This window comes from Castor canadensis, chromosome 10, assembly GCF_047511655.1.
Source record: "Castor canadensis chromosome 10, mCasCan1.hap1v2, whole genome shotgun sequence".
NCBI classification, from domain to species: domain Eukaryota; kingdom Metazoa; phylum Chordata; class Mammalia; order Rodentia; family Castoridae; genus Castor; species Castor canadensis.
Window position 1 is genome coordinate 136,468,505 of NC_133395.1, and position 25,313 is coordinate 136,493,817.

At 42.0% G+C, this 25,313-nt stretch overlaps 1 protein-coding gene across 1 annotated transcript in view; it reads left to right on the plus strand.

Annotated features, from left to right (window-relative positions):
* The window catches only part of Itpr1 (inositol 1,4,5-trisphosphate receptor type 1), a 318,227-nt gene that overhangs the window by 206,668 nt on the left and 86,246 nt on the right, over nt 1-25,313 (plus strand). Inside the window, exons 41-44 of the mRNA XM_020184001.2 lie at nt 376-411; nt 1,565-1,612; nt 6,973-7,105; nt 9,072-9,262. Coding sequence (XP_020039590.1) covers nt 376-411; nt 1,565-1,612; nt 6,973-7,105; nt 9,072-9,262 — 408 coding nt within the window. The remainder of the gene's footprint in view (nt 1-375; nt 412-1,564; nt 1,613-6,972; nt 7,106-9,071; nt 9,263-25,313) is intronic.

Consider the following 25,313-nt stretch of genomic DNA (forward strand, 5'->3'; position numbering starts at 1 on the left):
TGCTTCTCTTCTCTCAGTTCAGCAGGACACCCATGTGCAAAGTCTCTTCCTTTGGTTGATGATGCTGTTTCATTTATGACGTAGTTCCTTCTTGGTTAGCAGTAGCCTTTATTTCTTTCCTTACTTTAAATATGTTCCCCCCCATCTAAGAATGATCGTCTCTTCCAACAGACCACATTCAGTTTAATTTAAAAGAGCAAGTATTTGGTCACCTCAATGGCCAAAGCCCAGGTAGTGAATGACACAACAAGGTTACCTCGTCTTTGATCTTTCCTTCTGTGTTTTGTCCTTGAGTGTTGGTCTCTGGACTTTTCTGTGGCCTATGAAATAAATGCAAGTGAAGTAACTAACATGCTTCATTTTACTCCCACCTAGCTGCCACAAGCACCGGAATCCGAGAACTCCACAGAGGTGTGTCGCTCACCTATATTTGCAGTACCAACAAATATGGGTGCTTCTAAGTTGTCCTGGCTGTCTGAATTGCCATGATGAGATGTGTGTCCTGGTGGTAGGCATGGGAGGGAGGTCATTAGTTGACTGAGAGCTGATCATTGCTGTGGTGGATGTAGCTTTGGTATAGAAAGAAAATTCTCAGGAGAAGGCATTAAACCAAGCGTCCTCCAGGTGAGAAGATGTGCACCTCTGAAGGTCTTCTCACAAAACCATCTCAGTCTTGCAAAAAGTTCCACTGAGAAATTCTGGAATGTTGACACCTTTATGTTATATTGAATTGACCTTGGATCCTATGCAAAGGTGACACAATTTCAAAATTCTAGATACTAATTTATAGTTGTAGTAGAAACTGCTAAGAAATTTGTAGTTTCACAAGGTGCTCTTTCTGTTCTGTCCTTCCTGCCACTAACTATACTTGCTAAATGAGAATTTATTAAAGTGTGTGAGATCAAAGAGAAGCTTTTGGGGGAGGCATATTTCCAGGTGTCATTTATTTCAGAAACTGTTCTAGAACCATAGGAGTTTAAGCTAGAATGAAATGAACTTTATTTGAAACAAGTCTATTGGGAATCTTTAAATGAAACACAAAGGCTAGGATAGCTAAGTTGCAGTGTGGATGTTTTCTAATGATCAGTCTGTGATATTCTAATCAGAGCTCTGCACTAACAGTTTTGATTAGAATACTTATCCACTGGTGGGTTGCGGAGAGCTGTGGTCCCATGTATATGTCTGCTCCAATCATGTGCACTGATGTCCTCCTGCATGTGCTATGTATAGTGCATGTGTAAGTCATAGGAGCTGCCTGGTTGAGTTTTGCTTTACAGCCCCTTTGAAGTTAATATGAACTTCCATTCTTAATCTTGCAAAAAGCAGCATTGGCCAAAAGGTCCTATGTCTGCACATTTTAAATAATGCAGTGGGGTTGGGGTTTGGGAAAATTAAATGATTAAGCAGAGTCTAAAATAATTGAGCATTAGCACATGGGGGGGAAGCACAAACAGGTTGGTTCTTTTGTGTAAACTTGACTGTGTATGAGCTTGGGATATATTTTGTTTGTGACTGATGCTGAAGATGGTAGTGTCTCAAAATGGAATTTCTGCATGCTTAGCAGGAGCTTGAACCAAGTCCACCCCTGAGGCAACTGGAAGACCATAAAAGGGTATGTAGTCCTGAGTCTTGTGTGTTGGGAGTTAATGATCTTACTATACCCTCAGCCACACACAGGGATTTCACACAGCTTGGTTGTTGATGATGTTGTTCAAACATTATTTGGCTCAGTACCAATCACAGTCTTTTATTTAAGTGAAACCAAGTGGCAGGTCTACCTATCACGGAGCACTGCACCCAGCCAGGCTCCAAATAATGACCAAGAAAACTTTTCATGTCCTCCCTTTTCCTGTGCTGGCGTTCTCCTTAGGTGAAGTCCAAACAAATTTTTTTCTGTAGTAACTGATGATTATTATTGATAGCTTAGAATAAACACAAAAATATAATGAAGACAGTTCCTAATTACACTACCCAGCTTTGAAAGCTGCTGCCTTTTCCCTGTTTCCTTCAGTCCCCTTTTTACCCCTGGGAGCATAAAATGCACAACAAACACTTGTGCATCCTTATCACCATTGAAGTGTTGTAAGCGGACAACTTTTCACCCTCCTTGGTCATTTAGCATTATATCAGAGGGATTTTTGGAAAGTCTTTGAAAGTTACTGGCTGCTTAAAGTTCACCAGATTAACAAAGGGTTTGTAGCTTTTTCCCTTTGACAAGGAAATGAACAAATATTTATATCTTTGAATAGATTCCAAGAAGGGGAATTCCTAGGCCAAAGGGAAGATGCTTCATTACATGCTGTCATGCATCACCAAATCATTTTCTAGAAGGTTATGTATTTATCCATAAGTATGCTGGCCAGCACTGATTTTCACTTTGTCCATTTTTGGAAGATAACCAGATGTCTTGCTTTTCTGAGCATACCATATGCTCATTACTGTGCTATGAGTGTGTTATATGTTCTCGCATCAATTTTTATTAATGCTTCCACTGACCTTATGATAAAGGCGTTCATGTCCACTTCACAGTTAAGGACGGTGAGACTTGGAGAGATTGAACACCTTATCTGAGGTCACAGGGTTAGAAAATGAATGGTAATTGTGAAGACTGCCTTGGAAATGTGGTCCTTTGAGACCTGGAGAATTTATGCCTGAGGTGAATGTGTAGCCTGATGCACCTATGTTTCTACTCACACACCTCAGCCCCTGCCCCAGTCCTGTCCTATTGCAGATCTGTTCTCTTGCTCCAATGGAGAAATAAACTTTATAATTTCTCAGGCTACAACTAGGGAACAGCTCCCAGTAAGTTTGCATTTTGGCAGATTTCGGAGCATGATACTATAGCCCTTCCTGTCTGACATCCCGTATCTCCTGCAGTTCATTGACCAAGGGCACCTTACACTCATGTATTTTCCATTTTTGTCTGCCTCTTAAGAATTAACCTGGGTGTTAGAATTAGTTGGCAAAAGCACCCAGCTGTCCCTTATCCCCTAAGCTCTTAGGGGAGCCAGTATTGAAAATCTTTCAAGTTAGAAACAGGTGCAAGTCCCCTTTTCCAGATACTAGATATGTGATTGGGGCACATTATTTAACCTCTCTGTGCCTCAGTTTCTTTTGCTATAAAATCATCCCTTAGGATTATTATACTGAGTGGTTTGTATAAAGCACTATGTATGGTACCTGAAATCTGATTAAAGGATACTTTAATGTATTCATCAGTCAAGTGCATAGGTGATTTTGTAGACAACAGAAATAGGAAAATGAAAGTATATTTATTTATTTATTTATTCTTTAACCATTTTTATTAGTATATGATAGTTACACAGGGGTTTCATTGTGATATTTCCCTATATACATATATTATACCCCGGTTTGCCTTATCCTCTCCATTATTCTCCCTCCTACTCTATTCCCTTCTTAAAACAACTTCAGCAGGTTTCAGTGTTCCATATTCATATATGTGTGTAAAGTAAATCAACCATATTCAAGGAAGGTATTTTTAAATTTGGAGCTACTTCAATGCTGACTAAGGTGTGAGAGACTCACTGTCTGAGAGGATGATATTGCCTGAAGTCCATGATCTTTAAGTGGCTGGAGCCTGGGAAAGCAAAAGGTCACTTCTCTCTCCTTGGTATGTGACAGTATTAACTGTGTATGATTGTATTCCCACATACTTCATTGGCCACTAGTTTAATTGACACAAATGAAACTCTTAGCACAGCAGCAAGGTGGGAGCTCCCTCTTGTTACTTTGCATCACTGATTTACCTTTGCATTGTCACTGTCTGAACAGGATACCTATTACAAATAGAACTTTGACTTTTCCTTTTCTCAGTCTTAGGTAATAATACGTGTGGAATTTCTTACTATTTGTCTGTATATTGGAGGTGTAAACTGCTGGGGGGAAGTGGATATCATTAATAAAAACAAAATAAAAACTACTCAAGTAGCCAAATGCTAATGCTGAAGAAGTCATTTTCCCCTCTCTACAATCAGATTTCTTAGCCTAGTACATTGTGAACAGCTTAGTGCTGTTGAGTAATTTTGTATCAAGATGATTAAGAAGGCTTTTCTCTGCAGATTTTAATTTTTCTTAAATTAAACCAATGGCTCAAAAAACCAGAACTTTCCTTGGACCTCAGTTTTCACATTAGGGATTTGCATAACTTTCAATAATGCTTACTGATTTTCCCTTCATATCTCCCTTCTATCTAAAATTCTTAGTCTTTATTCTCTCTCTCTCTCTCAAAAAAAAAAAAAAAAAGAAAGAAAGAAAACCCCAACTCATTTGTTACTTAAGAATAACCCAAAACAAATTCCACTTGCTCAATTTTTGTTTTTTGTGTTTGTGTTTTTGTTTTTGCTTTTTTCCCATACATTTAAATGTATGTGTGGAAGGGGACAGAAGGTAAGATGAATAAGTACCAAAAACCTTATAATTAAGACAGGGAAAAAGTTAGTGGGGTGGAATGTGTATCTCTCCCCCATCCCCCATAATGAGTACATTTCATGATATTCTCTTATGGGGAAAATGTACCATTTGATGCATCAGTTGCTATGGTAACGGGTTGGGTTTTCCTGTTGAAGAGAAGCAGAATGGTAATGTGCTATCCCTCTGTGTCTTCAATTTGGCATTCAGGCTGCATAAACATGGACTTCCTGTTCTGGGTCCACGTGCTCCTTTCTTTACCTCCTGCCTGCTTGATTGCAAACTGACCAGGGTCTTGCTCTTCACTCTCAAGATCATGAGGAGGGAAAGGAAAATAGAACAGCAGGAGGCAAAAACCTGAGTCTCTCTGGTCCTAGGTGGAATGTCAGGGAGGCTGTGCTTGTTACTGGTCCCCACCACACTTCCTTTGACTTGACATTTCAGCTCTGTGGTCTTCCAGACTCTTCTCTTGATAGGTCTTTGTCTGAGTGGCTGCAGATCCCCCAACAAGATACAGTTAGAGGCTTAGAAGCATTTGCTGCCAGCCATTCCTCTGAAGTCTCACGCAAACTAAATCAAATAGATGCATCATGATATTTAAAGAGGGAAATCATATTTAATTGATTGTATTCAACATGGTAGTTACCTGTTCTCTCCACTTTCTGTTCTTACTAGTCCTTCTTATATGCTCCTTTAAAATTTATGTTCGTCTGATGAGGTCAGCCTTTTAAATTCCCAATTTCTCAGTGATAGCTTTGGAGAACATTGATGGGAACATCAGTTAAGCTATACCTTTATATCAAAATAGGGTTTTCTAAGCCCCAAAAGAATCTTGTGCTGCCGCTTATTTTTCCTCACTGGCAAGCAGTTTATTTTAAACGCACTTAAAACATTGCAAGTAACTTCCTCATTGGAAGCACTGTTCTAATTTAAAATTTACAGTTAGCCCAGGTGGAAAATGAGTTTCATGAGCCAGTAAGGTGCCCTTCTTTGTTGAAATATAATGAGAGACTTATTTGTAGGTAGAATGGAAAAGGGAAAGTGGGGATTTTTTTTTTTCCAAGCACATTCATTTAAAAATCAGTACTCTTCTTCCATCGCCATCCCCTCTCACCTGTTTACTTGATTCTATTTTGTTCCCATACTCTCTTTGGCTAGCAGCATGAATTAACAAAGGAGATAAACCTGGCAGTGTAGCCCTGGGACTTTGGTTTTGACCGCTGACAGGATTCAATGGTTTTCTGCCTTTTCCTTCCTTCCTTGGCTCCCTGCCTCCCTCAGGATACCCCTCCCCCTCTGTGTTCTCCCTCCCAGCTCGTTTTGCAAACAGCTCACTTGATGTCTCCAGACCTATTCTCAGAGCTTATTAACAAATCACTTTAAATTCTACTGACTCATGTTACAGTTCCCAGGTCTCTTCAGAAGAACTCTGGAGTCTCTATTTTAGAGACCGGCTAAATTTCAACACCTTTCTCTGCTAGACTTCTCACTTACCTCTCTTGATGGTGCACCAGAGGAACTCCATATCTTACTACTTTGTCCCTGTGGAAACAGTCCAGGGGAAATTCATAAAGCCTTTGACTTTTAGAATTTCCAATAAGAGGTGGTCTGGGGTCCTTTGGGAATATGACGGGAAATGTTACAGGATGAGATTAAATCGTGCTTCTCTATGCTAGCTTGCCCATGCACCCTAGATGAGTGAACAAATCCATTTGTTTTCTTCTTTAGAGTTATGAGAAAGAATAATTATATCCTCCGTCCCGGGTTCCTTTATGTTTATATTTTTAAGTATTTTTATTGTAGAAAAGTTGAACTATATATGAAAGAATTCAAGAGTTTAGACAACTCCTATTCATAACTCAGCTCCACCAACTATCAACTCATGTCCTCCCTATTTCTGCTTCTCCCATATTATTTGAAAAGCAAATTCCAGACATAGTGTCATTTCATCCACAGTTCTTATTTTTGATTGACATATTTGATATCTGCCACCAATTTGTTTCCTGTAACATTATTTTTCTTTCCCCATTGACCTATTGATTATCTTTGTAAGAAAGGCTTGCTTTTGACTTATTACATCATTATATGAGCTTACACTCTTGTACTGTGATATGTTAATATTTTCTTGGGGTGTTGGAAATAAACCCAGTGCTTCGAGTAACATTTTTATACTGTTATGTGGAAGCTGACCTGTAAAATTTTTAGTTTGTTAGATTTTATCAGCTTAACCCAAAGGGCTTTTTGTTTGTTTCTGTTTTTGTTAGTTGCTTTTTGGAATTACTGTCTTTATCATTATGTAAGAGGGTACTCAGATATTTAATATTATAGATTGCTACCATTTAAAAAAAAAAAAAAAAGATCTGGTTCCCTGAAAAAACATCGAAGTTGACTTCAGAGTTTCCAAATGCCTTTTTTAATCATTTATTTTTTCACTGAGTGAAACTGGGCCAATTATACCCGAGTACCATTTTTTTTTTTTAAATATTAGTCTCTCAGTTGTGCTTTAAATTCAGAACCTGATTTCATTATCCTGTTTGAATTAAGGGTGAGGCGCTCAGGCAAATTCTGGTCAACCGTTACTATGGAAACATCAGACCTTCAGGAAGAAGAGAGAGCCTTACCAGCTTTGGCAATGGCCCACTGTCACCAGGAGGACCCAGCAAGCCTGGGGGAGGAGGTAGGCTATGTGCTGTGCTAATGAGCTTCATGTCTGAATTAAGCATGTCACATGATAGCTGGTTGCTTCTGCTTAACAGGTTGAAACTTAGATGAGTATGTTTTGCAAGTGTGATTTTTAGCCACTTCTTTCATCTTTGTTTTACTATCAGATTGATGTCTAAACATATTTTCTTGCAAAATAGCATTTCCCTGCAATTAAATTTTGGCTACGTTTTTTTCCTCCCCTTTCCCATGCAGTCATCCTCTTGGTAATATTTGAAAGATTCAAGGAACTGTTTGTGATCACTAGGACTCATGTCTTCCCATAAAAGGATGAGGATATAGGCAGCCAGGATAATGAAAGTTAGCACTTTCTGTATATTTACTGAGCGCCAAGGGGATTTCCAAACACTTTGCATCTTTATCTCATTTTGTCTTCCAGGTTATGATGGGTACTGTCAGTATCCCAGTTTAATAGTGGAATGGAAGCTTTTTAGTGGCTGTTTTATTATTTGAACCAGTTGTGTCCAATTCTAATGCCTAAGCTGCGTGCATCTTTAAACTCTTATAGGAGTTTACAAAAAAAAAAAATCCCATGTAGAAGCAGTTTTTTAAAAATCTTTTAAAATATTCCCAATTATTTGAGGCATAATTACATTTAAGAGCTGCAAAAATATTGAATTCCATGGTGGGTTTTACCTAGTTTAGGTTTTTTTGGGGAGTTAGCAGCTCAGTGCCCGAAACAAAAATGCATATTGTCTGATACCATACCTGTCTTGTAATAGTTATTGTAGGGCAGCTTCAGCTCTTTAGCTGGTTCAGTGTAAGCACAAGAATACTGGGTGTTCAATAAATATATCCTAGCAATTTCCAAGGAGGGAGCTTGGAACTTCTCACCAAATGAAAACTTGAAGTGTGTCTGCTCATTTCATGGACCTATGCAGGCTTTGGTGATTCTTGGGGCATCCTAGAGACAGGAGCCCACCTTTTTAAATCCAAAAGTACCAAGTGATTCTCATGCAGATAAATTTCTCTTTCGTCTCAAAAGTATTTCTGTTTAGTTTCTGTAATGGCATTATTCAGCAGGTATGTGAGGCCTTTGGGAGTCATCATGAGGGAGAAATGCTGCAAGTCAGATTTAAGCTGAGCAAAGATGTGCACCTCAGTTCTTCTGATGTAGTATAAGGGCCATCACCAAAGACAAGCAGCATAAAGGATGTGGCATTTGAATTGAGCTCTTCAGAGAAGTACTGCTAGATGACTTTTTGCTTTCTGAAATTGATCAGACCATATCTCTATGTACTTTAGTATTTTAGTCATTGCCAGTAATAATGTAAGGGAGGTTCTTGAATACATACTTTCCTGAAACAATCAGAATCCATTCCACTGAATGGCACAGTCCGTCTCTTCTTAAAGTACATTCCTGTCGTCTGAATCTCTGTGAAGATGAAAACTTTTTTTGTTCTCTTCCTATCCCAGCTTTTGGTTCCATGTTAACCCCTGAATAAATGAATGAATAGATGAGTCATGTGAAAGCGTGAGTTTGGGGTTAGGGATGGTTTGTTAGAGAATTACAGTGATTGTTATAGGCTATGCCTTCTTGGGAGTGTTCCAAGAAGTGTTTAAGTTTGGCTTGTCTCTTTAACTAGTTCTTGATAATTCTATCTAAAGTCTTTGTGCTTTAATGTGTGAGAGAAAGTCTTGGTTGGGTGACTTTGGGTCATGTAATGAAATTATATCATCCTTCCTTCATCTTTACCTGCCTGAGTTCAACACCAGCTTGGCTACTTTCAAATGAGGCATCCTTGGACAGGCACTTTGATTTCTCTGTGTTGATAAGCATTACTTTTCTTGTGGGGTTTTGAGAGGATTAAAATAGATAATTCAGGTCAAGTTTTACAGCATAAAGTGATGGTGCATAGTGAGTATGCAGAAATGCTAATCGTTCTCACTGTGCTTAAAGGAACAATGTTCTGTCTTTCTAGGGGGAGGCTCCGGATCCAGCTCCACGAGCAGGGGTGAGATGAGCCTGGCTGAGGTCCAGTGTCACCTTGACAAGGAGGGAGCCTCCAATTTGGTAATCGACCTCATAATGAATGCATCTAGTGACAGAGTATTCCATGAAAGCATTCTCCTGGCCATTGCCCTTCTGGAAGGAGGCAACACCACCATCCAGGTAGGAAGGCAGCTTGGCAGCTGGTGTGACACCTCTGTTCTTGGGACCAGGTTCTCAAGGGGAACTTGTTTGAGAAACTTGCTGTGACCAGACATGGTTCAAAAACATGAGTTATATTTAAACACTAAAGATGTATAAAGAAAATTGGCCCAAAGTCTGCAGCTCGTGGGTATTCTATAATGTTGGTTGAATGAATGATTAAATGAAGTTTATTTTTAGTTCTTAGCCAGGAATATAGAGGATCTCATCATCAAATGACCAGAAGAGCATTTAGACTCTGAGTGTTTTTAGAAGATTTAATTTTTTATCCATAGACCCTATAGCTATTGCTGAGTATAAATTTGCCAAACTAGGTTAGTCAAAGATGAATAGATGATTTTTTTGTTGCCTTGGTTTGATACTTATTTTATTTCTTTTATTCGTACGTGCATACAATGTTTGGGTCATTTCTCCCCTCTTTCCCCCGTCCCCTCTCTTTCCCTCCATCCCCTCCCTCTCCCCCTGTACTACCAGGCAGAAACTATTTTGCCTTTATCTCTAATTTTGTTGAAGAGAGAGATAATTATTTTAAAATAATACAAAAAACTAAATTGTTGGTATAAGTCCTTAAAGAGACCATTTTAATGGATTTTAATAATATACAAATACAGCTTTTAAGAAGAAATGGCAATCTTTGTTTTCAGACATGGTTTTCTATATTTGTCTAGGCTGGCCCTGAATTCCTGGCCTAAAGCTTCTTGCTTCACACGTAGCTGGGACTTACAAGCTTACACTACTGTGTTGGATTAGAAATGGCATTTAAAATGATTCCTGTAAATATTTTTAATATCCCCCTCTTCATGCACTCTTCCTTCTTTGTTATCTCACTGAATAAGGGTTTATTTTGTTGTGTGTGGGTATGTGTATACATGTATACACATGCATCTTGATCAAAGCTTTATTGAGTTATAAATCATGTAACACAAGATTCACCCTTATGTATGTATTTGACTTGACATATTCTTGGCCTTGAATTGAAAGTCAGAGTCTGGATTACTAAAGGCTTGGTTCTTTGTGCAAATCAGAAAGGGGTGTTTCTTCCTGTGGGTAGATGCAACTCAGACAAGGACACCTGGCTTGGCAAGTACAGCACGGGTTTGATTTCAGCCCCCGCTCTCTCTTCTAGCCCGGTGCCTTATGCTTTGCACAACTGACTGCGGTGCCCTTTCTTCTCACTTCCCATCCCCACTTGCCCCAACACACACTTCTGAGGTTCATTATTATGCATTGTACTTAAGTTGAGATTTGTGACAATGAGTTAGTCACCTGTACCAAGGGTGAAGTCGACTGCTTGTGTGCATTGTCACATGGGCACACGAGATGGGATTGATGTTGGATTTTGTCTGACCGTGTGATAGGCTGGATCCTGTGGTCCTTCTCATCACTGGGATGTTGCTCCCCATCCCCCACTGCTGTGCTCGTGGTACTTGGGTTCACCTGTCAGGATGGAAGCAGTGCTAAAATGCTCCTCGTCTTTAAACCACATGTTTTCCCGTGACTAAACTACTTGATGTAAATATTCACTGAGCACTTTCTGTGTGTATGTTGCTGTACTGGGGATCACAGGGAAGTCAGGTTTCTAGATCCTGGAGCCAGTGAGTCTGTGAGAATAACAAGTGTGAAAAATAAAGACAGTGTGGTGAATTTATCATAAACCAATGTATTCATTGAATGTCTGACCACTTTATTCTAAGATTATATCTCCAGTTTTTATATGTAACTCTAGTATCTGTAATGAAATGGTATTGATAATGAGGTGATCCCTCACACACACACTGGCCAAATAAGAAACCCTAGTCATTCTGTCTCTTTTCCTGTTTCCAAAAAAGCTTATTAATTTGAGAAATCTCAGAATTCCAGAGCTCAGGATACTGATACTGAATTTGTAGTAAGCCTTTGGGGATATGCACATGGGAAGCTGTGTGTCAAGAATTATGTTTAGTGTCATCCAGGAAGTAGGAGTAATCCTGTGTGACACCTAAGGAAAGGTTGCAGCATCCGCAGGAGGAGTTTGTGAAAGGTTTTTGGGTGAGATGTTCTTTGAACGATGAACATGTGTCTGCAAGAAACTGCATGTGGACCCTGTGGCACGGGGGCTGTGTCACAGTCCATGGAAGAGAAGGCCCAGAAGGGCAAGCACAGTGTGTGTGCTCACAGAACAGGGACTAGGTCTTTTGACATTGAAGAGCATTGCATTGTGTGGTAGAGAAGAGCATCCCATTGCCTGGGATAGAAGTTGGGGTTCAATGCAGGAGCAATGTAGCCCTTCAAGGGACCTCCACACTGTAATTTGGAGCTATAAATCTTGCAGCATAGGACAGATAAACTGAGGGAAAGCAGGGTGAGAAGGAGGTAGTCAGTAATCAAAAAAAAAATTTATTGTTCTAGGTGGGGATACACTATGGCATTTATAAAAGTTCTTACAATATATCAAATATATCATACTTGAATCCATCTCTTCCATGATTCTCCTTTATCCCTTCTCCCCATTCCTGCTATAGTTTCAACAGGTCTCATTTTTCCATTTACATACATGTGTACACAGTATTTGCCATATTCACCCTCCTACACCCTTTCCTCATATCCTCCCCCTTCCCAATGGTACCAAACCCCAGACAGGACTTGCCTGTAATCCCAGCCCTTGGGAAGCACAGACAGGAGGATCACAAGTTCAAGGCTAGCATGGTTAATTTGATTCACTACAGTAACCCATTTACTGTCTATATGTATCTCATAATACCATTCTGTGCACCTTCAACAAACACAATAAAATTTATTTAAAAAGTTAATTAGCAGTAATTTAGGTCAGAGGAAGTAAGAGCCTGAACTCCTAATGAATCTCTGATGACAGCGATCATGACTGGGGAAAGGACTTTTCTTACAAGGGGCACAGGAGAGCCCTTAGGGAGTTGGAAATGCATTTTAAATCATCTTCTGCATATGTGTTACATGAATGTGTTCTTGTTTATGCACTGAGCCGTATTCTTAAAATTGGTTTGCTTTACTATACCTCAATAAAAGAAAAAAGAAAACAGTGGGGGAAGAAATGAGACCCAGACTATGTTGGGGTTGGTGGGAGAGGGAGGAGGGACAGAGTGTCAGGAACAGAAGCCAGACCAGGACCCACTGAAACCTGAGCTTGTGTGAGTTGAAATGGCACCTGGTTGGATATGGTTGATGGGACTGTCATAGGCCCCATTGGCTCTGATGTTTCACATTCTGCAGGTGAGCAGTTTCCCAAAGCTGCTGTTACTTAAGGAATGAGGAAGCCTGGAATGACTTGTGGGGGCTGAGGCCACCAGTGCTGAGCTTGCTGGTGAGATGGAGTCTGGGGTTCTGGCGAGATGCTGTGTTTTTCACAGTGTACCCCTGATGGTGATGGCAAGGCACACAGAAGCTGTTTTTCTTCAAGTTCTTTATCTTATATAGTAATTATGAATATTAGTTCCATGTTTTCACACATTTGTGACTCACATGCTTGGGCTCCAGATGAAATACCATGACGTAGCTACAGTTCAGCTACTTGTGGAGTGGAGCTACTTTTTCTTCAGGGAGCTGGGGTCCTCATGAGTGGGAGGTATGGATGTGGTAGCCTGTGGACCCCTCACTGACATGCAAGGGAAGACCTTAAGGGTTGGAGCTTGTGTTCCCCACCCACCTTCCTTTCCCCTTCTGTGACCTCTGGGGCCCAGTCTGACCTACTGCCTCATAGGAGGCCTGTGGTTCCAGGAAATTTGATTCTAGCCTGGAGATGACTTGTGAGATCCCCCTTGGCCCTGAGTTTCTCTTTCTCTGGAGAAAATGATGTAGAACTAGGGCCGTGTCTGGGGCCTGCTGAGGACAGGAACCCTGAAGCCCCAGGGAGGGTGATTCAGAGCTTCATTTGCTGTAGCAAAGTTGGTGCAAGTAGTAAATGACCAGCTGGGAGGCAGGTCTGGCTTTGGTTAATACTGCAGTGGTGGTTATTAATGATTGCTGAGATACTGTCATCTATGCAAGTCAGGGTTGCTCCAGCTGGAACCCAAGGCCATTATCACTTCCTGTACAGCATGACGTGCATGGTCTCAGGAAGAGAAACTGCTGTGTGGTCAGGTGGGCTTCCTGAGATTTGTTTTGCCCAGTGACTGATGTGGAAAGAGAAATTGCAGGGAAACAGACTGTTCTAGAACCATGTATTGCCTGGCCAAGGAGAGGACTGTGGCAAAATAGCTCTTTTGTTTAGTATCTAGTAGCATCTCCTCCCAGGACTGGGTACATGTTTCACATCAAGAAGAAGAATAAGACCTGCTTTCAACTCCAGTTTTATGTAAGATTAGAGAATTTATCCTTGAGTTTCTGTTTCTGTGTCTGTCAAGTGTGAGGCACACTTGTACCTTCCAGATCCCTTGCAGCTTTGAATCAAGACTTTTCAGCAGTCATTAGTTATTTCCCCAGGGAGTCTTAGCCCCCAGTAGTAATGGGTGGCTGGTTCCACTTCTGAAGTCTTCCTTGACTTATAAAAAATAATTATTAAAAATAATGGTGATTGGAAAAATACCCATACTACTCAGCAGTAAAAATGGAATAAACTGTTGATAAATGTAGTAACTCAAATACATCTCAGAAGCATTATGCTGAATGAAAGAAGCCAGTCACAAGTGGTGACATATGGCATGATTTTATTTATTTAGTATTTTAAAAGGACAAGACTAATAAAACAATAAAAATTTAAAAAATAATAAAATAAAATAAAATATTAAAAAAAAAAAGGACAAGACTAGTGAGAGAGAACAGATCACCACTCACCAGGATTAGGAGTAAGGGGACAATTTGTTTATAACAGAAGAGCACAAGGGAGTGTTTGGGGTAATGGACTCATTGGTGTCCTTTTGGTGGTGGTCACATGAATCTACATGTGTATGAACATTCATTCAGCCCAATACCAAAAAAGTCACTTTTACTGTATGATAATTGTAGAAACAAAAAAGTTGAAAATGTAATGATGATGATGATAATTCGCACATATTAAGTGCTTACTGTGTGCTAGGAGTTATGTGTAATTGCTTCTTGCACCTCATCTCATTTCATCCTTATGATCTTCCTCTAAATTTGATTCTATTATTAGCCCTTTTTTTCAAATGAATAAATGAAAACTCAAAATAGTTATAGAACATGCCCCAAATCATAAAATAGTAAGTTTTATGAAGAACAGAGGTGCCATTTGAACTGGGGCAACTTGGCATCCCAAACTCCTCCTGTCCGTAATGGCTTTGTTCTTCAGAGTGATTTGAAGAAGATGGCAGGTGCTGTAGAAAGGGAGGTGACCTGGCTCTTCCTTACAAGGTAAGTGCTTGTCATCTCCAAAGACAAAGCAATGTGGGTTGGGGAGGGACTATAGAGCTCAGTAGAGCAGGTAAGTATGAGTGGTATCCAGTTTGATTTTGCTTGGTGGCTTACCATTTAGGAAGTCCTTTTATTCAAAGTGTCTGATTAGAGACTCCCAGTTGCTCTATGAAGTATGATGGGCCTGTATTAGCTCCACTGTAGAGATGAGAAAGTTCAAGGAGGTTATGACTCGGAGCTACAGAGATAGACAAGCCCATGGTAAATATACTAAGTCCCACCCACTCACTCATTTTAGCTATCTATTACTGAGTAAGTAACCACCTCAAATCTTAATGGCCATTTTGATACGTATCCGAGTTCTATAGGCTGAGGTTCAGCTGGGTAGTTCTTTTGCTCCATGTGATGCTGGTTGGGTTGTGATCATCAGGGACTTGATTGTAATGGAATGGCTAAGATGGCTTGTAGGACCTTATCAGTTGGTGCTGGCTCTCAGTTGGGAGACCAGCTGGGGCTCCTGCCTTGTGTGCGCGGATTTTCCATGTGCTTTGGGCTTCCTGGAACGTGGTGGCTGTGCTCTGAGAGCAGCATTCTGAAAAACAGAAGTAAAAGCTGCCAGTCCTTTTTAGAGCCTGGGCTTACAGTTCCTAGAATGACCTTCTGCTACATCGGATTAGTCAAAGGCCATCATGAGGCTAGCCCAGTTTCAAAGGAATGGGAGAGAAGTTCTACTTCTCATTGTGAGGAAGGCATGTAGCTGAAAGGAGAGAGGGAATTGTCGAGGGCTGTCCTTGGAAACTTGTTTCCTCACTACCCTCTCCCCCGTTATCATTGGTTGAGCACCTGCTGTGAGCCAGTCAAGCCCATGAACTAATGCTATAGGTGCAGAAAAGGGAGACACCATTGTCTCAGGAATTGAGGACTTTGGTTTTTCCTTGGGAGCTCAATCCCTTCTTTGCAAAAATATTGACACGTGTCCATCTCCTTTTGTGTGGTATGTGAAAATTAGATCCTGTCTTGAGGATAACATAACTGAGGTCTGAAGCTCTCCAGAAATTCTGAATTTCATTGCCCAGAACCTGAAAGATTCAGTTAATGGGAAACCAAAAGTTAGAATAGAGCAGTCACACTGGTGGTGGTGGTTGGGGGGAATTTGCTCCTTCTCTTGAAACCCAGTGACCCATACCATCATCACTCAAAGCCTTCAATGCTTGGAAGTGAAATTGAAGTTGTTTCCTAGTCTGACATAATGGGCTTCCCTAGGGACTCTGTCCTCAAGACTTCCAGAGTCTTCTGTCCCTGCCCTGACTTCTTTGATGGTGGTAACGACTAAGGATGGATCTCACCTTCACTGCTCTCCTGCCTTGTGCATCAGAGCAGCTCAAGCTGTCTGTTTAGAGGAACACGGGATTGTATCACAGCCCTCGGATTCTCCGGAAATGGATGACATGTTGTCAGGTGGTGGGATCAAGTTTGTCTTGAAGAGTGCTTCCTGCTTCTTTGTCCCCACTCTGGTGCCACCCCCTTCCTGCCAGCCTCCAGAAGAAATGTTTCCTTTATGCTTGGTGTTTTGTAGCAAGTGGGAAACTATAAAGTAAGCATTTGCTTATGAATTAATTTTTGGCACACACAGGGCTCAGCAAGCCTCATAGCACTTTATATCCGTCTTTCGAATCCTTGCCAATTTCTGTGTTCCTTCCTCCTAAGATGTTCCCACCAACACCCGGGGGAAGTTCCCTTCACTTCCTCTTCCCTGCAGGAGGACAGGGGTTGAGCTTACCTGGAATATGGAACATACATAGCTTTTTTTTTTTTTTAAGCAAGCACAGATGCCTTGGTATACGTGTGCCAACATGACTGTAGAGAACTTCACAGCAAATATTTTCTTAAATGCTCTTGGAATACTTGATTCCAGTTGCAGAAACACAGTGAATTTTATACATCAGATGACTGCCCACAGCTATTCCTCTGCCAATGTCTAGGTTGCAGACACACCCAAAAAGAGTTTTCCTTTCTGCACGTACGCAGCTAGAGATGGAAAATGTGAGAAGCGCTCCATCCGGAAACTGGCCTGCAAGTTCAGCTGAGAGAGGGATCCCTAATTCATGGGACTTCCCCACCACCACCACTACCACACTCTTTGAGGTTTGCCTGAGAACTGACCCTGAGAGCCAGTATTGGATATGGCATCTTGTACCTCTCCCAGTAGAATCATCACAGAGCAGTGTAGGAGGAACACATTGCTTTGGCTGTCTTTGACCCCAGATACCAGAGAGATGGGGGTGGAAAGGGCAATTTGCTTCTCTAGCTGCGGAAGGCCAGCTTGTGAAGAGATCAGCCTTGGTTTGACAGGGCGGTCACCCTGAGGAGGAGGAAAAGATTGGTGTGTGAGCAAGTTACGTAAATGGGTGTTGTTTTTGGCAGGGAAGTCAGAAATGAGTCACTTGTGAGTGGTGTTTTCTAACCTCAGCTTTTATCCATGTGGGAAAGGAGCTAGCCAGCCCTGGAGTCAGGGACAGTTCTCTCTCCCCAGCATGCAAGGGGCTCAGAGGCTGTTGACATTAAAGAAACGGGGACAGCTGTCCTTCTCCAGCAAACTTCCCCAGAGGCTATGCCTGTCAGCTGAAGCTGAGAGGGCTCTGAACAGTGAAGTTACTCTACGCTTGGCTGGAGGGTGGATCTAGAGACCTCTTCTTTGGGTACTAGCCCTCCTTTGAGAGTTGGTGGCATAAACATTGAGGAATTTAGGGAAAGACCCCAAGAAAGGAAACTTAATCATGTGAAGGAACTTGGTCTCCAGACTAGAGTACTTCCATTGGAATTCCGGCTCTGCCCTGCCAGCCTTGAAACTAGTTCCCTTCCATAAAATGATGGATGACATCCTCATCCCTTCCTTAGGAGAGAAAAGTGCATGGCCCAGATGCTACAGCACAGCTGCTGACCGTACAGCTTTTGTAGTATGGACAAGGCCTGAGTTCAAATCCTGCCTCTGCCCCTAAGTCCCACTCAGGCCTACAGGCAAAGTCCTTTACTTCTCTCTACCTGGTTCCTCATCTGGTGAGCAGCCTGGTGACCGTTTCTATCTCCCTGAGCTCCTAGGATGGGCAGATGAGGTGCTTCACAGAAAGTACCTTCCATGGCAGCTGGGTCTATAAAGCTCTCAAGATGTATGGGGGGATGACTTTTTATTGATCCATACAATTGTTGTTTAAAGACAGGCTTCATCTTGTTAAATTTGTTTTTTTGTCAAAAATTCTATTTCTGGTTATTTTGTTTGGTTTTGTGAAGTGGTTTATCATCCAGTGTTTCTGGGGGATGCTCTGTTTTCTGTTTTCATGCTTGGTTTACTTTAATCCCTTTGTTTGTCTATGTATTTAATATAATTATAGAGGCCCAGAAGGTTGGGATAGGTTATTGCCTTGATATGACTGACTTACACCAGCAGCCATTCTGGATGAAGCAGTCAGCAGAAGGGCAATCCAGTCACTTCTTTGTGGTTGATAGTGTTTCTTGTTCCCTCTGATTCCTTGGCAAAAGCCCATTTCTCTCCTCTCCATTCCTAGGAAACTGGAGTGTCATTGAGCAAAGGTCATTTAAAATTATTAGTCTAAATCCAGGTCTCGAGGTAGAAACTCAGAATTCAAAAGTAGTTAGTTACCATGCTTGGGTACATCAGATGTGAGCAAACTCTCCAGCAAAGGAAAATGACACTCACAAAGCTATGTCCTTGAGATCATTTGTGCAGCTCTCCAAGTGGCAGTGGACACTAGGCAATGCATGGACGCATGAGCACCCAGTTTTGCATTACTGCAGGAATTACCAACATCACTCATGAATGACTTCTTTCCAATTGGGCATTAAAAGTACATCCCTTTTAGGTTGTCCCAGGGGACAGAGTTCATTCAGAGTTGATTCTAGAGAAATCAGATATTATTTTCTTCTTTCCTGGGTGGCAAAGTGAACGATATGAGTAGAAATGGATGGTTACATTTATTAGCCCCATAAGAAGATAGCAGTTGAAAAGAAAGAAGGAGGGGAGTATCTTTGGATGCAGAATTTTAATGTCTTCCTTCATGAGAAACCTATAGGCAGGAATTCATTTCTAAGACAAATGTCTTTGAAGGAGTTGTCATGTTTTCCAAAATATTTAAATATGGAGCAAGGGAAAACTTCCACAGAAGACTTGAAAACAGTTGTAAATTGAGCCATGTTTCATTTCATCTTATTGAGTCCACAGCGGTTCGACGTTTTCCTTCTCACTTTTCTTTCTCCAGGTCTAGTGAGAGGTCTTGCCCTTCCCAACTTTTCCTCGTGACTTCTGAGTATGGGATGCCTCTTGCAAACTACCAAGCTAGCACCAGATTCTCCTCCTTTTGGTTTGTGGTATGTTCAGAGATTGGCAAACAATGGCCAAGTCCAGCCAGTTGCCATGTTTCTAAAAAGGTTTATTAGAACACAACCACACATCCATGGCTGCTTTCACACCAAGGACAGAGATGAGTAGTTGCTACAGAGACTGTCTGGTCCTCAGTGCTTATGATGTTTACATTTGGTCTTTCAGAAAATTGTTTGTCAACTCCTGGGTTTGCTTAATCTTTATTACTAGATATTAAGCCACTTAAGGGAAAGAACCAAGGCTTTACCCCTTCTTCTGTGTTCTTCCCCACCCTGGGGATGGTGATTATAGTTTTATATTCACCAGATGAGCAATATCTTAAGTCCCAAGATATTTTACAAATAAGTAGAAATTCAGGGGAAGAAAGGTCTCTTGTTTCTCTTTCATTTTTTGGGGGGGTGGGGGGTGGGTTAGGAACAGAGTGGGGTTCATTTTTAGAAGACAGTTTTCTTCCTAAAAGTGACCTCCCCTTTCCCTTTATCGTTTTTTGTCATCTCTGCTAACCACTTTTCAACTCAGGTTCAGAAGGCAGGGTAAGGTAGTCATCTTATCTTCAGATATCTGAGATTCCAGATTTATGATCTGTGAACGCTCTCTGACTGTCCTCCCCAAGAGCATCATGTTTTAAGGTTGTCACTTGTGGGGGGACTCATACTCTGCTACTTCTGTGCCTCCCATGAGGATATTCCTAGTGGAGAACTCAGAGACCCCTTAGGCACATACAGTACCCTTAAAATACCTGAAATGTCAGAACCTTGCCTCCAGCCTGTTTGACTCCTTTTTCTACATACTTCCTACATGACCTAATTCGTTCCCAAGGCTTTGCTTGCATTTATGCCAACAAGTCCCAAAGGTGTAGCTCCCAGCCCCACCACTGCTGACTTCTAGATTTCTGTCCAAATCCCTTTTGGACAAACACCCCCCCCCACCCCACACACACACCCTGTGTAAATGCTAAGTTAACGTGACTCCAGTTAGGTCACCATCTCTCCTGTTCTTCATTTGTCCTATATATGCCAGACCATTGTCAGTGAGTCACCGCCTCCAGCTCTCCAGTTTTCCAAGCTAGAAACTTTGAAGTCATCGGTCACTTTTCTCTCTTGCTATTTACCAGGAACTAATTCTGTGCCTGTTCTACATCTCAGCATTCAGCGAGGACTTACAGTGAGCTAGAGAGTTAGCACTGGGAAGTAAATTACATGCTTTGAGTGGCCTAGCTGGGGATAGAGGATCAGGGATTTGAAACAAGGTGCTATGGCTTCAGAACTCATTCTCTGATCACCTTGCTGACTGCTTGCCTGCCTGAGTCCTGAACCTGATAGCCTTTCCCCTGGAGGATGGGACAGCCTCTTCATGACCACCCTGCCTCTAAATAATTCAGTCTTCTGCACTGTTGTCAGTGAGACACCAAAGGGAAGCCTCACCACCTCACTGCCTGTCTTCAAGACCTCTCCCATGGAGAATAGACTCCATCACAACCCTGATGGAATCCATGGGCACCCTGCAAAATCAGGCACCACCTGGTTTTCCACACTCACTCCTACACACTTTGTCCTGCCAGCACACAGGCCAATCCCCAGCCGGGCCATGCACTCAAAGGCATCTGTTCTATGTGGGACGTGCTTGTTTTCCTTTGCCTGGCAGGTTCCTGGAACCCTGATTGAAATGTCTCCTGCCCTGGAAACTTCTTCTTGATCCCCTGAGGCAGAGGTAGTGGTCTCCACCTTTGGGCAGTGCTTTACTCATGACAGCAATGACCACACCTCAACTGGGGGTGGATTGTAAGACCCAAGGGGACAGAAGCCAAGTCTGTTTTCACAGCCCAGTGCCCTAGAGAAGTTTCCACATCTGTTGGATATAGGGTGCTTAGCCTATGCGTGATGAATCAATATGCGTGGTCCTGTTCTGTTGGTCATTCTGGGAAATCAGTGAGTCAATATGTGGAAAGCACTCAGTTTGTCAGGGTGCCTGACACATCCTCAGTGCTCATGAGTAGCAGCTCTGGTTACTTTTTGTTGTACATCTTTCTTCTCTCACTCACCCAAGAGTGTTATTCCTTCCCAGTCAGCCTTCTGCCTGACTCCTCAGCACATGGACTATGGTGGGTGCTCATAAATGTTCCCTTAAGTAGCAGACATTGTGGCCCTACCTGGTCACTGTGTGATACCACACCCAGCTCAGGTTCTGTCTTTAGGGGTAGGAGGAGCCTAAGTTTGTATGAGCCCAAGGGAAATAAATACATAGTATCAATTTGGAGAAATATTCTTGTTATACTAGAGCTGCTATTACATGGATTTATTTTTTCTTCTTAATAATAACAGTATAGATGGTAATAATGAGTGCCAAACTCTGAGTGCTCATGTGTCAAGAGCCAGGCCAAGTGCTGTCTGCCTGAGCTTGTCTCCACTCCATGGGGTTCCTGTGTGGTAGGCACTGCTCTGACCCCTTTTTGCTGATGAGGAGGCATGCTCCAAGAGGCCAAGCCGCTTGCTCAGAATCTCAGAGCTAGCTGCTGGTTGCGTCAGGGTTGTTTCCTGGCAGATCCGGGGTTTTGGTCTCTCTACAGTGCCGCCTCCCAATCTGAGAAGCCTCCACCAATTTCCCCAGCACTGGTGCAGCTCACACCATTTTCAAGGACCTTGCTTCTGTTTGCCAAGCAAAGTAATATCTGTGGCTTCACTTTGGTGGTGGGCTGTCATGAGGGACACTGTGCCTTCCTCTAAGACATCAGAAGACAGCTTGGGTGGTCAGATTTTTTTTTTTTTTCACTTTGTTTATAAATTTGGCCTTGAACGACAGAAGAGGAAGCCGTGAAAGACTTTTCCTTTCAGGCTGGGCACGTCTTGCCTGCCAAATAAATTATAGTGCCATACATGCTGCTTCCCCTCCAGCCAGTTCTGGGTTTCCTGGTCTATGAAAGTTAATGACAAGAAGACTTTGCTGTATGTAATGTCCCCTCTGTGAATATAAAGGCAGCTCATTAAATTAGGGCTCTTGTGAAAAGTTAGATTATATTATCAACAATTTTTGTTTTTTACTTGCATCTGAAGAAGCATATGTTCACTGGTATAGTGTAAGTCTTATTAGATCTCAGCTTTTGCCCGTTTTGCAAAGAAGCAGAATGCACCAGATTCTTCCCATATCTGAGTCTTTACTGTTTAAGGAACATTCATGCCTTTGGGAAAGAAAAAGAGAGAATTCTTACCTTATGCTTCTTACAATTATGCATGGTGCTGTTGTGTACTTTGGGCTATGTGGGATGGCCCTGATTATGAATGAGGAAACTGAGTCTCAAAAGTGCCATATGTCTTACCCACAGTCACCCAGCTGGGGCAGAGCTGGGGTTTGAACACAGGTCTTTTGCCCCTCAAAAATCCCTTGACTGTCCACCATGCTAGATAACCTATCAGTTGCATGGATCCAACGTGAGAGAGCCTTTCAGGACACTATATTCACTTTGGTGCTCTGTATCCTAGGGAGCAGTGGGAGAAAGCTGTGCTGGCTCTTTGATCCTGAGAAACAAGTCGTCATTGCTAACTATCCAATGAGTTTTAAAGGTAGACCTAGGAATCCACACAGTGGAAGCATGTTCAGTTTTTTAACTCTGTGCTATTCTTTAGTTTCTGTTGGTATCCTTCTTAGGAGTAGCTTTCTTTGGTGAGGTGAATTTGTCCTGGCCATAAGAAAGGCTCTTGGTTGGTTATTAACATATCTTTGGGGTTTTCTAGCATTAATCTTAGGGGAGAGGGAAAGCTGGGCTGGGCTGCGGATGACTGCTGCAAACTCCTCTACTATTCCCAGTTTGTGGATGCATGTGTGAGTTGTATGCTTGTCTTATATTTACAAGAGGAAGTATCCCGTTTAATTTTATTTTCACACCAGAAGCCCAAGTGTTAAGAGAACATGGTGTTTTAACACTCCCTCGGTTATCAGCTGCAGAGCGGAGGTTGCATATTGTCACAGACACTTTTCGGAGTACATTTCCACATTTGTTACCTGGCAACATTGCTGCATCGGCACATGAAGATGTATTGGTGCCTGCCAGATCCCCACTCTCGTACTGTGGAAGGGAGAATGTGTGCTCCTTTATGGGGAACGAGAGCAGGAGAAAGCCCAGGGCCTGGGGGCTCAGTTGAGAGATGGGCCCATGTTCTTAGTGACATGACCTCCCTTAGACCAGGGGTTTGGCAGGGATGTGACCACTTACCCTGTCTCAGCAACAACTGCCTTAAATTCGACATCTGGTTCCTCACTCGTTAGACAAGGGGATTACATTAGGTAACCATGCATACTTGTTGTTGCATTTTTGTTTTACAGTCTTAAGCTAAATAAAACAATAAGCTCTTGTTCTAATCATTGCGTGAGTCATCTAGACGCTTTTAATAGTGTAACAGCAAGTCAGGAATACATGGAGGTGTCTTTAATTGCTCACATTTGACCCCCAGTCTCCTGCCTGATTCAGACATTGTGTTTTTGATCACCTAGTTCTAATGAGAGGAAATTCCACAGTAGGAATGACAGCCAGGGCATATCTTGCTAAGGTCACCCTCTGAGTTGACTATCGCCCTGCAGTGTTTTTGTTTTCCTGGTTGCATGCACTGAAAACACTGGTATAGAATTTGAATACTTAAATGGCACTTCCATATATCAGGGTCACTATCCACCCCCCCCCCACCACCATTTGACTAAGGCCAACCTGCCTGATCTTTGAAGATATTTGCATTTGAAAACCTTGCATTGTAGTTTTGAAAGTCCTCACAGTTCTAGCCATATATTCTAAGACTCACAAAAAAGCTAACGGAGACCAAGGGCATTAAATTCTCCAGCACCTGTAATATTGTCTTGAAGAATGCTTGTTGGGAAAAGTTCCCATGGTAACAGTTTTGAAAACAGTTTGGTAGCATCAACAGGTTAGACAAGAAGTCAGAGCCATGGGCTCAGCAACATACCAAATAAGTACGGCTCCTTTTATCGGATAAAGTAATAGCTCCCAGAGGAAGAAGATGGACAAACACTGGAGGGTCTGGCCAGGTCAAGCTGGGTTTCAGGGCCTTGGATTGCATTTCCCAGTGCAGGGCTCACTTTATAGCATCATGTTAAGGAGGAAGCCCAATGAACTTCTGTCTTGCCTGTTCAGGAGGACAACTACAAGGTGCCTGGAGGGTATTTAGAACCCATGAGTTAGCTTTACAGATCTAGATCTCAGTCTAGATCTAATGCCTCAACTCCTTGAGAAAACCTAAGATGCCATTTGCATGACTTTTGCTCTGGGATGTTAATTTTATTCCTAATTTTCATCAGGAAATGTTTTAAGAGGAAGCTGCAAAATTCCTAACCTGATTTTTTTTTTTTTAAGCTAGTGGATTTTTTTTTTTTTTTTTTTAATACCTGAAGAGGTCTTGACCCTGAGGGTTCCTCACTTGGACTACCATTCAGAATTCCCTTAACTTGAAAATCTGTATCTTGTTGTTTAAACTTGAAGATGATTCCTAACTGGATTACAGTCTCACCAGCAGGCCAAGGCAAATTCAAGAGAAAAACCAGGTCATACTGCATGTTTTTGGTGAGCACAGGAATCAACAAAGAGATGTTATATAACTTCTATTTATATCCTCCTTGCTCACTATCTGCAGGCAGACAAGAGTCGCTGAGCAGGGATTTAATGAGCTCTCTGGGTTTGCTCACCTTCCTGAGCTGGTAGGAACCAGCTTGTTCTCAAATGCGTCAGTAAAGAATCTGGCTGCGGGTGGGCGGCCAGGGTAGGTGGACTGAGTTGTTGCCATGGTGTTTTTTAATTCCTCTGTCTCTCAAAGATCTCACTCCCCCCTTCCCTAACTCCTTCTACCCCCCCCCTTTCTTTTTAATCCATAAGCTTCCTAGTTTCTCACACCTACTCATAATTTCTTGGAGTGGCCTCCAGAAACGGAATATTTTCCCTCTCTCTCATAAGAACTCCCCCCATTGTGTAGCTCCAGGACATCCGAAGAGGTTTTCCTAAGGTATATTTTCCCCATTTTTAAAAAATAATCATTCCTTCCATTGGAGGGTCTTATCCTCTTCAGCTTGCCTGATAGAATCTTTCTCTCCCTTGTTGGATTGCTCTGGAACCAGATGGTTTCTGTTGCCTCTTGGACAGTCAGTCGAGTGCCCTAGAGGAAAGAAAGGTCATTGTGTTTCAATACATGCTCACCTATGCTCTTGTCCTAGGAGGAGAAGCAGCCCTGTCTTCTCTCCTGCATTACAGAATAGAACCACATGAACACAAGAGAATGGGTTTGTCCCACAGTGACAGTT